At 45.2% G+C, this 13,677-nt stretch overlaps 4 protein-coding genes across 12 annotated transcripts in view; 1 reads left to right on the forward strand and 3 right to left on the reverse strand.

The window, feature by feature from the left end:
* The window catches only part of nsmce4a (NSE4 homolog A, SMC5-SMC6 complex component), a 7,711-nt gene extending 1,142 nt beyond the window's left edge, over positions 1–6,569 (reverse strand). The window contains exons 1-10 of one of the 5 annotated variants that reach the window (XM_034897537.1): positions 5,780–5,816; positions 4,458–4,707; positions 4,262–4,342; positions 3,256–3,386; positions 2,450–2,601; positions 1,625–1,724; positions 1,248–1,338; positions 1,066–1,160; positions 933–981; positions 744–829 (exon numbers count right to left, since the gene is read on the reverse strand). In XM_034897537.1, coding sequence (XP_034753428.1) covers positions 744–829; positions 933–981; positions 1,066–1,160; positions 1,248–1,338; positions 1,625–1,724; positions 2,450–2,601; positions 3,256–3,386; positions 4,262–4,342; positions 4,458–4,671 — 999 coding nt within the window. In that variant the 5' untranslated portion in view covers positions 4,672–4,707; positions 5,780–5,816. Of the gene's footprint in view, positions 1–743; positions 830–932; positions 1,161–1,247; positions 1,339–1,624; positions 1,725–2,449; positions 2,602–3,255; positions 3,387–4,261; positions 4,343–4,457; positions 4,708–4,801; positions 5,368–5,777; positions 5,909–6,465 lie in introns of those variants that run through there. The other 4 variants (XM_034897536.1, XM_034897534.1, XM_034897533.1 and 1 more) reach the window with 4 other exon arrangements.
* A 708-nt stretch (positions 6,570–7,277) lies between these two features.
* Positions 7,278–9,502, forward strand: LOC117960011 (coiled-coil domain-containing protein 177). Its single transcript, XM_034897487.1, has one exon. It carries the CDS (start codon positions 7,396–7,398, stop codon positions 9,106–9,108), a length of 1,713 nt encoding a protein of 570 aa, XP_034753378.1. The 5' UTR covers positions 7,278–7,395; the 3' UTR covers positions 9,109–9,502.
* Positions 9,503–9,943: 441 nt separating this feature from the next.
* Positions 9,944–12,840, reverse strand: LOC117960029 (zinc transporter ZIP9). Of its 2 annotated transcripts, none has more exons than XM_034897542.1 (7): positions 12,570–12,840; positions 12,179–12,284; positions 11,760–11,936; positions 11,601–11,669; positions 11,183–11,268; positions 10,946–11,080; positions 9,944–10,857 (listed from the first exon to the last, which is right to left on the reverse strand). In XM_034897542.1, exons 1-7 carry the CDS (start codon positions 12,663–12,665, stop codon positions 10,597–10,599), a joined length of 930 nt encoding a protein of 309 aa, XP_034753433.1. In that variant the 5' UTR covers positions 12,666–12,840; the 3' UTR covers positions 9,944–10,596. The 2 variants fall into 2 exon arrangements, with proteins under 2 accessions (XP_034753433.1, XP_034753434.1); XM_034897543.1 differs by having other exon boundaries at positions 10,597–10,857; positions 11,760–11,930; positions 12,570–12,839.
* A 776-nt stretch (positions 12,841–13,616) lies between these two features.
* tmem63ba (transmembrane protein 63Ba) overlaps positions 13,617–13,677 on the reverse strand; it is a 24,996-nt gene continuing 24,935 nt past the window's right edge. For all 4 annotated transcript variants that reach the window (XM_034897471.1, XM_034897474.1, XM_034897473.1 and 1 more), the window contains one exon: positions 13,617–13,677. This exon is cut by the window's right edge and continues 2,677 nt beyond it. The gene's annotated coding sequence lies outside the window, so the exon portion shown is untranslated.

A 13,677-nucleotide genomic window follows, 5' to 3' on the forward strand; every position in this document is an offset into this window, starting at 1 on the left:
TTTGATCCGGGTCCGGACAGTACGGCTGCTGGGTCCGGATCCGGACCACGGTCCGCCTATTAGTGACCTCTGCTATAGTGTGTAGTTTCTGTTGCAAACATGAGGAATTCTAACGCTGCGGATCCACTTTTGCGACCCGACTGAAGCGTGGTGACACGACGCCTCCCCTTAGCATTTTTGTAGTAGGACGTCTAGGTCAGAGGACCCGCGAAAGACTCCCCCGTCTCTCCTGTGCTCTACTACTATTAGATAGTCGCGTTCAATGCTTTTTTTCAAATTCGGCGACACGTTAACGTCTCTAGACGCCAGCCATAGGTATAAAGTGGAACGTGGCACGACAGCAATATCGCGAGGCCAGGTGGATCTCCACGGTATCTAATGACAACAACACTGTGGGCGCGTCCACATGATGCAAGCCTTCCGTGATCGCACACGCACCCCCACCCCTCCTTCATGCAGTTGCTAGTAGCCAAGGAGGACACGGAGGATTAAAAAAACATGATGGACTCTTCAGAAGAAGTAATTATCTTCACTTTTCACAGTTTCTGCGCGGGAAAGTCACCGGACGCCACAATCTTCTGATCATAGTCCTACTGAGAAATGCATGCAGAGGTCTGTGGAGCTAATGGTCTTAATTAACTTTGTCGCAATGATCGTTAATATCAAAAGGTTACACACTAAAGATTAAACGCAGAGGGATAAATCATGCTTCAGTGCTCTGTGTTCAGGCCAGATTTGCTAACCTTCCATATCTTGGGGCTGATAGAGACGATGCACTGTTTACGGCTGTAGGATCCTCCAGCATCCACCTCTCCCTCCTCTACGGGCGCTGAGACACAAAAACACACAACTATGGTAAACAACCGCCCTAAAGGCATTTTCTCTGTTATTGTTAAGTCTGAATAATACAACTAAATGTTACATCTTCTGACCTATGCAAGGCAATTTGTCGTTGTCCAAATACATCCGTGCCAACCCGTCCTGAAAACACAAAAAGCATTGTTGACACCTGTTAACAGTCACTAGAGGGCCAACAACAAACACACAACAGCAACGGCCGCTCACCCTGATGAGAAAGGACATGTGGAAAATGTTCTCTACCGTCCGGGAAAATGACTTGGGGTCGATGACAAACTCGTAGTACGAGATCGGTGATGTCGCTGCGATAGAAACACCAGACACGTGAGCCAATGATAATTACACAATGGTGAAACAGGTCACGTCCGTGAGGTCGGCTTTAAACTCACGATCATCCTGGTAATAACTCTTCAGGTATCCCAGGATCCTTTCCACCTCTTTCTCTGTCGCTTCTTGGTGGGAGTCTTCCATTTTCTTCAGCTGATGGACAACATTAACGCGATGCAGTCATTATCTGGGACATCAAAACCCTCTCAGACAAGATACCTTTCCAAAGATAAATCGACTTTTTTGTCAGGTGACGGGAGGCTGCCAACATTTATATTTAAGTATATCATGGACTATTTTTTTATTTTTAAAGATTATTTTTCTGGGCATTTTCAGGCCTTTATGTTCCCAGGACAGATGAAGACTTGAAAAGGGAGAGAGAAGGGGAAGGACACATGCATGCAGATGACTGAGGCCTTGGAAGTGGAAGTTTAGGTACCTGAGTCGGCATTATCCTTTTGGCTTCCTTGCTAGGGGCCTTCCGTTGCCGTTCTATCCTTTGCTTCGGAGGAGGCGGCTCTGCATGGAATGAACCCATCCTGATGAAAAACAAACCACAGGAACGAAAAAGTCAGACACAAAAAAATGTGATAATGAACCTATTAATAATTAACAAGCCTGTTTAAACTCCAAGTGTAATTTCAGCTGGAAATCAACTATTTAATTGGTGGCTTGTGTACTCCCTCCTGTGATTTCTTATTGTAGGATTAGATTAACAACAATATGGCGGTTTGTCATCATAAGCGGTTGTTCCAATAAGCAGGCAGATGCACAGCTGACTGACGTCACAGCTGACACATATCATGCTGAGCAGAGACAGAGTCTGGAAATAAGGAGAGTCAGGACTTTTCCCGGTGGGCCGGTAGTTTTTCCAGGCCGCGATAATGGTAACATGTCAAGTCCGGAACAACACTTTCTAGCGGCCCGGTGGTCAAACTGTTTAAGCTCTTATTTCAATACAGACACAGGCTAATCACAAAGCATGGTTGCAGCCAAGTCTAGGATTTTCAGAAACATAGGGGGATCAGTGAGCGGCCCCTCCCCAACTGGCATAGCCCTGGTCGGCCTATGATGTGAAGCCCATCAAACACCTTGGTCACGTAAACAGACAGTGTGTGAGTCTAATGGTGGATACCCAAATAAGAAAAGGAGAGGTGGCGATGAGATGTTCAGACTCAAAAGGAAAAAAAGGGATTGTGTTGCTGTGCGTTGTTCACTCATTAAACACCCCCCCCCCCCCCCCCACTGATGCTGAGGCACTCACATGTAATGGAAGGAGGGGGCCGTCCTGAAACAGCCCTCGGCTCTCCTGGCCACTCGGTGCCAAGCATCCTGGGGCAGGTAGCCATCGACTGCGCTGCCGTTCTGCTGCTCGTCCTCATCGTCTTCTAGTCGGTTGAGACCCATGAAGGACAGCTGTCAAAGAGAAGAAGAGAGATCCCCGCATGACCACTGCCATGTATACTGCCTTGGTACTTGCATTGCAAATATATTCGGTTTTTCTATACTGCTTTTTTTATGATCTAGTTCTGTTTTGAAGTCTCTTTCTGTGTTCTACAGTAAAGCACTTTGCATCAACTGTCAAAGGTAAAGCTGCAAGTGTCTTGTCTTTGTCTACAACAGGACAGGAAATCGGCATTTAAGTGTGTTTTGTATAACAACAACAACAACAACAACAGGTGTCCCTAGTTAGAGTTGAGAGGTGCAGAGTGACATAAAGATATAAGACTGCAGACCATCTGCGAATGTTTTTCTAACAATATAGCTAGTGCATTTAATTTAGGTTGCAGAGTTTTATATATTTCGTTGACTGCTCTTTAGTGCCGTATCAGACTAATACAGGAGAAAAACCCTTCTCCCCAGTTTAAATGACATAACGACAGCAAGTGTATTACGCTTCTAAACCAAAAGAAGTGACATATTGTAACCGAAGTGTGAAATACTGTAAAGGAGGAAAGTTGGGCGATTTATTGGTTTAGCTCTACTTTGAACGAGGAAGAGCACCCTCGGCCACCTCACACACATTTTATGTATCCAGATGTGATGTGTATAAACAATAAACTCACTCACAAGATGCTCAGAAAAAGCAGTGGGATCAAAAGTGGTGCCCTCAGTGAACAGCTGGCTGGCTTTCTCATTTCCCAGGTCTGTGGCCACAACCAGGAGGTGGGCATCCAGAGCGGCTTCTCTCGGCTGCCGGACTGCCAGGGAACACAGTGGAAGCAATGGACCGAATTGTGTTGTTATGTTTACGATGTTATGTGATCAAGGTATGACTTGTTACTCAGGATATTACATTTATATCATTTCACTATATGTAAATGAGAAATTTAAATCAGAGTCACAAATAAACTAGTCTCGCTTTGCCAGATTCTTCCTCCACAGTGCTGCGGAGGAGGGTCTGGCTAGTCCACACAGCATTCTGGGACGGGAGGAACACGTGCTCTGGTTTATCGGCATTTCTTTTAACCAATCACTATTGTTTTGGGTGGCTCTAAGCGCCGGACCGAGCAACGGTGCCGTTGCAAAACAGCCTCAGGAAGGAACCTGTTTTAGTCGAGCGTGTACGTTCAAAAGTAGTTTTAGTCGTGCAACAGAAAACTCAGATTGGACAGAGAGTCTAGCTAGCTGTCTGGATTTACCCTGCAGAGATTTGAGGAGCAGGTAACCATACTCCTCAGGAATCCACCAGAGTTTAGATAACAACACAAAGAAAGTGGAAGGAAACAAACATCGGTGAAAAGACATCATCCGCGGTGTATTTCCTGTTGCACCGGAGCAATTCCAGACGTGGAACATCGTGGATAGACCAACCAATTAACCTAACCTGCATGTGTTTGGACTATGGGATGAAACCAGAAACACAGTCGGGCACTGGGAGAACATGCAACACTGGACACATATAGTTTTCAATGCAGATGCTAGTATTAGCATTTTGCTCTGCTTGAGAAAATGACTGTATTGTGTAGTGCAACACTGTGGCTTGCCTAGCCTCCACACTTTCAGGTTACTGAATGCACAACCCTCTATTCATACAACAGGCATAGTCACTGGTTTGCAGCCCAAATTCACCTACCATCTTTAAAAAGTTTGACTGCCTCTTGTAAAACTTCTGTGAGCTTGTTGTTGGAGGGGCTCAGCATATCTTCCCTATTCTCTAGAGGAAAAAAAAACACAAGAAAATGCATCAAAGACGTGTCAACAACAACAACAACAACAACAACAACAACATGGTCGGCTGTCACCCCAACCGGCCTGTCCGTCTTACTTACGCGTCACTGAATTGATGAGGTCCCTGTACTTGCTCCGTATTTCTCTCCTGAGTCCCGGGTCATTTTCCTCGTCTTGCAGGTCAGGTGGGCCGATGGCACAGTCCCCGTCGTCCCCGTCGTCCCCGTCAGCCTGCTGTTGATTTCCTTTCCTTCGGCCAGCAGAACCATTCTGCCGGGGAGCTTCCTCATCACCACCGCCTCTGGTCCTCTTCATGTTCAACGTTAACGTTTGTCAGTCACTGAAGGAGCACGACCAAATAAACTGAGTACGTTTGTCTTTTGGAATATTATAGCCAATTAACCATCTTCTGAAAACAATTTTTGAGAAAAAAAAACAAGAGTACGTTATCAAAAATGTTGTCCGTGCTCTGTGAAGCGTAAACCAAACGTAGCTGGTTTTGTGAAAGTTTAGCCAAAGACGTAAGTTAAAACAAGATAGAAATCCAACACTCTAGCTCATTTACAAGGCAGGTAGGGGCCGGGGAGCAAGATGTTACAAGTGTCAGATTAAATTAAAAAAAATACACACATTGTGATTGATATAATGCATTCGAATTACCTTACTCGTACCGCATACGTGCTAAATGGGAACTAGCCATAGTTTAACTACTGCAATGCGATCTAACTACTTAACACTGGCGTTACATTCTATTTCTCAACGAAGCACAGCCTTGGTGTTACTGCTAATTGCGTAGAAACGTTACGTAACTAAAAACAACCTACCAAAGCTGCTAAAATATATTTAAAACCCCAAAACTGATCGCATATTAGATGCGAACGTCTCCCGAACAGATGTTATACAGAGTTTTGCATTCCTTCCGAGAAATTCATCCGCACGGGAAAACTAGGGCATTATAGAGCAACATAGTTAAAAAACGATATCATCTTTGTCAGCTTTATCGTTTTTTTTTAAATTAATACCCGAAAGCTTTTAAAAGTTTAAAGTCATTCTTGTTTTAGACTCAGTAGTACTATGTCTCTGATACCCGCGAATTGGATGTAATTCTCGGCAGGGATGCAAAACTCATCACAACACCGGGGGCTGACGCAAACACGGAAGCACGGAGTAGTTCACAATCTCGTTTCAGTTCGTTGTAGTGGTTTCATTTCATCTTTGGTCTGAGTAAAACATTAGCCGATGTTAGCTAGCTAGCTGGTAAAAACAGCTGTATTAGCATTAGCAACGTAGCTGAACATTTAGACCTATCTTCCCTATCTTAGCAAAGGTCACACTAAAATTAAACTCAAAACGCACTCCGGTTATCGTTAAACTAACGTTAGATCTATGAATTACGTTACGTTGAGATAACGTTAACATACCCGTGTAGCAACAACGCGCCTCCGCAGCAGAGAAATGTTGACGACGATGAAGTTAGTTTTGTATTAGCATTACTTTCTCATCTGGAAGAAATAGAGACTCGAAAATGGAATAAATGTTGTATAGCCTATAAATTAACTTTTATGGGGTTAGTTTTTTTTATTTGAAACTGTTCTCAATTCAATAGGCTAACATGTGAAACGTTGTACTTTTAAGTAAACATTTAAACTTGTATCAATAAATAAAAATATCAATCTCGAAAAACTAACCTAAAACTTGCCGTTTAAATAAAGTCGTGTACAGTCAACAGACTGTAACGATAGGCCTTTCGAAGATCCGCTATACTCATAGACTGTATATTGTAACATAATGTTACTATTGATAATGCAACTTTTTTTTTTTAAGTACTTCTTTACTTCTGCTTCACAAACATACACTAAACAAAGCACATGCTTTTCTCTGAGTCCGCCCAGCTAGCTCTGTCTTTCAAACGTGGTGACCAAAGCATGCAAGGTATCACATATGTGCAAAATAATAATAGCAGGTCACTGTCTGCTTTGGTTGTGTTCAGAGAATCCAATGGTCTGACGAATACGGAACTAACTTCAGTAATTGTAGGGCGGCAGCCACTCACTCTTGAACAGACAGTCCAAACACGTGAGCAGCGAGGTTCAGCCCTGGGTTACTCACCGGCAGATGGCGCGCTAAGAAATGTAAGTGTCTGGCGTGAGAGAGACGCTCTTTATTTTAAATTCATTGTTTTGTTGTCAGGGTAACCAGAAGCGTCTGATCTTGTGGGTCTTGTCCGCGGTCTGTGCTCTATGGTCGAACCATAGACTGTATAAGCTATATATTGATATTAATATTAACGGTCTATGGGTCGAACCCTGATACCAACCATATCCAGATCCAGTTACAACCCATAGCATGTATAGCTAGTATAGACATAGACTGTCTATTAGTCCCCTATTAATATACAGTCTATGAGTATAGCGGATCTTTGATAGGCCTATTGTTACAGTCTGTTGACCTAACACGACTTTATTTAAACGCCAAGTTTTAGGTTTCTGTTTTTCGAGATTTTGATATTTTTTATTTAATAAAACAAGTTTAAATGTATACTTAAAAGTACAAAGTTTGACATGCCTATTGAATTGAGAACATAAAAGTTATTTATAGGGGTTTATAGGCTATAAAACATTAGCCCAGGCTGTAAAAAGTTGCTTAACTTTTTCCTTTTTTATCCTTATGCCAATCGTTTGTATACCTACCTATTTAACATGTTGTGTTTCTAGTTGCAACCATGTAACCCTGTATAGGCCTATAGGTGTAGGCTAATACCAGCATAGGCTACTTAAAAGTTAGCTAATTTAAAGTCATTTGGCGGCAAGAAAAAAAAAAGATAGAATCTTATCTAATATGCTAACTTACGTTTTATTATGACGCTGTCTTTAAATGGCGACGTCTCTGTCTGTCACTTACAGCTGAGGTTAGAGCAGCTAATCCCTCCATGACCTCCCCGGGCTGGGCAGCTGAAGAGCAGCCGGCGGGAGGAGCAGAAACAGAAGCAATGTGGTGGAGTTAGCATTCGTCCAGCTAGGCTAATTTAACTGTTCTTTAATGATGGGGGAGCAGAGGTCCACGTCTCCTGGGCCTCGTTTGGACCTGACCAACTTGAACTCGGCCGAAGCACAGAGGAGTCGGTATGTTTTAACGAGTCCCCGCTCACTGGAGACCTGTAGGCCTACCCGCCTCGGTATCAAACCCGTTGGACTTCTCATTAAATCGCTAAACGAGTTGATTGCTGAGCAGCGGGACGTGCCCTTTGAGGTGATGAGAGTTATGCACGAATCCTACGAGAAGGAGAGATTAAGGCTTTTAGAAATGTGCCGAGAAGAGAGGGAGAGGATTACCCTGGCGGCCGGGGACAGGTGTCCAGGCAGTAATAGAGTGCCAGGCCTGGAAGTGGGGCCTGACACCGAACTGAAGGATCACTCCAGGGACAGACAGACAATGGGGTCAATCCCGTATGCAGATCTGTGCATTAAAGGGAAGTCTGCAAGCAGGTCGTCCTGTTCTCACAGAGACCCAGAGCGGAGCACAGTCTGCAGCTTCAGTCTGGGAGACCTCAGACACACCCCGGCTACTGAGATGAAACTGGACAGGCTCACCAAGGACATTAAAAGGGAGATGTGTGTCACAGTACCAGAGAGGGACCGCAAAATAGCAGCTCTCATGTTGGTGAAGCACCAGGAGGAGCTGGCGTCCCTGAACCTCTGTCAGCAGGAGGAACAGGAGCGGCAGGAGGCCCGCAGGCAGGACGAGGCCCAGCGGGCTCAGGCAGAGAAACAGAGGAGGAAGAAGCTGAAGCAGAGCATGCAACGCTGGCACGAGGAGCTGGAGGCCCGCCGGAGGCTGAGGGAGCGTCGGGAGGCAGAGATGGCGGGACAACGGGAGCTGGAGGTGCTGCTGCAAGAAGACCGCTGGAGGAGGATGAAGGAGGAGGTGGAGGGACAACGCAGACAAAAGATAGAGGCTGCGCAGAAAGACGCGTGGGGTCGCAAACGCTACCAGGAGAAGCTGCTGAGGGAGAAGGAGGAGATGGAGGGAAGCGAGCGAGAGAGGGAGAGACGGGTAGCAGCGGAGAAGGAGCAGAAGGCCAGGAGGAGCAGAGGGTGTCAGGAGATGAAGGAGAGGAAGAGGCTGCAGGAGGAGAACACTAGAGAGCTTCTGCGACACATCCTGCTCAAACAGCAGGTAGAGCAACAGGTGGAGGCAGAGGGGGAACAGAGGAGGAGCAAGCTGGAGAAGAAGCTGAGACATTCGGGGGAGAAACGTGCGCAGGCTGTAGAGGCCCGGCTGAGGGAGCAGAAGGAGCGAGCGGCCCGCGAGGACGAGCAGATTCAGAGGGCCCAGCAGAGGGCCCGGCTGCAGAGCTTCCAGCAGCTGACACACAAGCACATCCTGGTCCAGCTGAGCCAGCGGCGCATGGAGAGAGCCGCCCTGCACGCCTCGGCCCAGCAGAGGGACAGAGCTCAGCAGGCACGTCGACACAACGAGAGCAGGCAGCTGGGCCACCAGAGGCTGAGAGAGAGACTACAGAGAGAGGAGGAGGCAGTGAGGAGGGTCAGAGAGAGCTGCATCTTCATCAAGGACTGGAGGAGGGAGAGGCTGCGGAGACAGCGGGAGCAGATACAGGAGGAGGCGCACAGGCTGGCCCGGGCCTCCTTTCACATGAGGGACAGAGTGAGACAGCAGACACACAGTCGGACCTTCGATCGGATGGCTCTGGAGGCTCAGCTGACGGCCTCCATGAGCCGCATCACACTGTGAAAGAAATGGAGAACTATAGGGCTGGTTATTGTTCAGATAACTTTAGTACCGGTTCCTGAACGAGACTTTTTTTTGGATACCAATTTTATAAAATCCATTTGAACAAAAAGACGGATTTTAGCATTTCATATCTAGCATAACATTTTATTAAAAAAAGTCAAAATAAGAGATTGGTCTGATAGAATACATTTTGTAAGAAATATTGTTTTTTCTTTTGTATTATGATTAAAAAAATACACAACGTTTCGGTGTTCATCCAAACCCGTTCCTCAGTTCTTCAGAGGGCACAGGAAGTAACTGTGGTCTTAAGACGCAAGACAGTCACATGATCTCATGGCATGAAGTCACATGACTGCGAAGACATAGTCCATTTGTGTTGCCAGAGGAGATGATGTCCCAGCAGCTGATGATTTGGGGGGGGGGGGGGGGGGGGGGGGGGGGGGGGGGGGGGGGGGGGGGGGGGGGGTGAAGTTGAAACAAGCTGCACTGCTCTGGATGAGCTGCGAGGACATAGGAGGCCGGACTAATGTCTCTGGTCCTCTGACTGCGGTCAGTGTCTTACCATCTGTCTCACTAGAAACATTTTTGTAATGTTTTCTATTTATAAAATAAGGCCGATTAAGCATAACTTTGAATTAAATTACAATATTAAAGCAGACCCATAGTTTCTGGACTCAAGTAGAATGACATTTGTGAATGAAGACCTGTCCCTGGTCTGGCACCTGATGTTACTTCTGTTCTGAACCATAACAAATGGAGTGTTTATAACTTCCTAATATTTAAATGTTTTAGAACCTTTTAATCATTAAATCCTACTTTACAGTGTATTATGCCTTAATGACTTTTTTTTCTTCCCATATTTGAATTCAACAATGGCATGGTTGTCTGCCATTGTTGCTGTCATATGAGCCGTCAGAACACAAGCAGACATGTTTTTGTTTCACGCAGACTTCTCCATGTGTGCTGAATTAGGAACTGAAAGCGAGAGAACCCTAAATCTTAAAGTGACATGGACATCAATTCAAATAATAAAAACTATTTTATTGCACATTGATAAAGTGAAAGCCTGGTTTGGTTTTTGAGCTCCTGACTATACAAACATATCAATATCATTTTAAAACGTGCGCTCTCTGACAGTATCAGATTATTTGGTTGTTCCTGTAAATCTACTCAGTTACTGGGATTTCACCAGACTTCAGGCCCTTGACTTTTTTGTTTCCTTGTCAGACAATGAAAGGGTATTGAGAAGGCCTATTGAATACTTGGCAACAAATAGCGCTCTTTTTCATTCCTGGAATGGAAACTAGCTATCACATTCTTTATACGAGAGCTCTTTTGATGCCCAAACAATAGCTGGACTCAAAAGCAAGTTTCACTGAGACTTAACCCAGCAAGGTAAAACTCTCTTTAAAGGCACATTTTGACCATTAAAATCATTGTGCCGTAGAGGTAAAGAACACTACAGTAGATGAGACAGAGGTTTCTTTCTCAGTCGTCATGCAGCCCGAGAGCCAGCACCATCGGGAGCCCGACCCCAAGGATCAGAGTGAGGCTCTCCAGGAGCCCTAGGTGCCGCTGGTGGTGGGCCTCGGCTCCAGTGTGCCGCTGGAGGTCCGAGGGAGTGTGTCCCGTCCTGCTGCTGCTGACCTCAGGAAGAACGTGCACTGTGGCCACGTAGAGGAAGGTCCCAGCTGAGAAGAGCATTCCCACACCTGTCGCACTGAGTTGGTTCTGAGATGAACTGCCAGACTGCAGACACAAACACATCAAATCATACCGAAACCGCTATCTGAAACTGTATAACAAGACACAAGGTGGCTGATGTGTGCTTTCTTACTGCATGTAATATGAAGTAAGTGGTGATGGCGAGTACAGGTGCAGCAGCTGAAAAGGCCAGTAAATGCCCCTGAATGTACTTCTTTTCAAGGCCTACATGCATCAGAAAGGAGATCAGACCAAAAGCTGCAGGTGCCTGAGAGATAAGTAAGATGGGCAGGTGTTATTATCATCTCTAATACAACTTGATCGTGATTGGTACTACATTTCACTGAAGTGTTCTGTCAGGGAATCTTACCTTGTGTAGGATCACAGCTAAAAATACTATAACTTGCACTGTCACTTGTCCCGTGGCAACAGCTGCTCCCACAGCGAATCCATCAGCTATAAGCAAACAAAAGTCTCATTAACGGTCACAAATATACACTTCTTCAATTGCTCATTTTCTCTAAAACATAAGATCAAACTAATGGATGAGTCTGGTTTGACAGGTCTGGTTTTTTTTATCCCACGTAGGACAATTAAGTTGAAGATTAAGCCTCCAGGACTCCCTATAGACTCATAAAAGACTCAAACAGTGAAGGAGTCACATGCTAAGTCACATAAGGAAGCAAACCACTCCAGTGCTCTGTGGCCTGGAAGTCTTTGAATCATATTGTGCCTCCTTGGGCAAACACCAGTCAATAAAAACTGTAGAGTGAATGCTGAGTAAATACCTGCAGCGTGAATGACCAGCCCCAAAGTGGCTGTGATGCCGACACTGTTAGGCAAACGAGTTGTTCGGCCTGAAATTAGACATTTGGACATGTTGTGGTGATAAATAAAAAGGTATGTGTGTAGATGTCACATGAATGAAAATGAAAATGCCAACTTGCCACGCATGGAAAAGTAACTTCCGATCTGATCCACTACAAACATGAAGGTGAACCCGAAAGTTAAAGCCACCCCAATAAAGAACCGAGGTGGAGGGCCTCTCTCTGTGGAAGTTTCATTTCTCTTTTTTTCACTGGCGTTCAGACTGGATGGCACATCAGAGGACGATGATGCTGCAGAGAGAAGATGAAAGACGGGAAGAGCTTTTGATCAGATCCACATAACAGACAAAGCACAGCAGCAATTAGCCTGCTCTCATCCCCATGGGCTTCATCACTCATCTCAAAAGGGTTACAGTCATACACAGGTGCGTAGTCAGTGGGTGAGGATGGTGATGATTAGGGGAAATCAGTTGGCAAGGCAACCAAGGAAAAAAAGGGGGGGGAGGTCCAGATACATAGAGGACTAGGCTGCTGTTCACCTCTCCATGACTCTTCCAGTAAGCCCACTCCTTCTGGGATGGTGATGGCCAGTGCTGTCCCACACAGGAGTCCTGCTCCCAGGATGGAGACGAACTGCAGGCTTTTCTGGGGATCAACACATGGTTCACAGCTGATCAGTTCTTCCCCACCACAGCTGATCAGCGGGATGTTTTTGACGGACAAAACAGCTGGAGCGAATTCTCAGATTTCTATAACAACACGCAATTGCTGCTCATTCATAAAAAACTCCTTAAACCACACTATCTACGACGGAAATCATTCCAGCCGAAGGTTATGCAGCTTGGCACATATGAAGTGAAAATAAAGTTTGAGCGGCATCGTTAAGAAATAATGAAGCTACCGGCGTTAAGATAGCAATCAGACACTTACCTCAGAGAGTCTGAACAACAGCGGGATGAATCCAAGAGCAAAACTACCAACAAACATCGCTACCGATATTAAAGTGATAGTCAACCCCCCGTCCATGACGACGTGTTCTTCTTCACACTAGTGACTCCGCCGGCCCATATGCTACACTGGAAGCTGCCAGAAGGGTTCTCATGGTGTCGCTGGATTTCATTGTTTTTGCACGATAAAAGGCGTAACTGTTGCCTTTCCACGTCGCACCTCGGTCTTCCTTTGCACAGCAGCTCTTCCCTCTCAAGCAGCACCCAGCGTCGGACACTGAGAACTGCACCCCCCATCATCAACACCTGTCCTAGACCTCTACCTCGATTCTCCTAGCCCTACAATTGTCTACAATTTAGTTGTTCCCAACCTAGAGGTCCCCATCCCTAGAAGGAGATCAATCCGAGGGGTCCTAAGACTGACAATACCTAGAAAAAACATAATTTTGCTAAATTTTTTACATTGGGGCTTAAATTATTATTTTTTTTCCTTTATAGTGAATTAATAGATGGTTTTACCTCCTTAGGCCTCTAAAAACTATCTATGGTTAAAGTGTTCACAACCAGTAGACATATTAACCAGAAAACAATTTATACCTATTCATAAAATCCACATGTTCACACTGGAGAAGTGATCAAATAGACAACATGTACAAATATGGTCAATTATTGAGTGTGCCCTTTAGACACTATTGTCTCACAATACAAAGCACAAACGTAGAGGTCTCACTCACACACACACACACAATCTCTCTCTCTCACACACAAACACACACACACTTAGCAGTTCCACTTGGAAGTTGCAGTTGTTGTATATCAATCGAATGTTGCATCGTGCTGTGTCGGTATGAAAGTGCTTTAAGAAGTCCCAAGCCAAAAGGGGAGTCTTTGTAACTTTAGCTGTGGCAACATTAGTAATTATAACGTCTTAGTAACAGTGTAATGGTAAATGCTAATGCCGGTTATACAGCAACATCTATCATAACTCGCTAATATTGCTTTAAGTGAATATACTCTTATCGTCAACAGATTTGATTAAATACAGATTTATTGTTCAAAGAGCTGGGGAAGGTGTTGGTGGGGGGGGGGGG

This window comes from Etheostoma cragini, chromosome 17, assembly GCF_013103735.1.
Source record: "Etheostoma cragini isolate CJK2018 chromosome 17, CSU_Ecrag_1.0, whole genome shotgun sequence".
NCBI lineage: Eukaryota > Metazoa > Chordata > Actinopteri > Perciformes > Percidae > Etheostoma > Etheostoma cragini.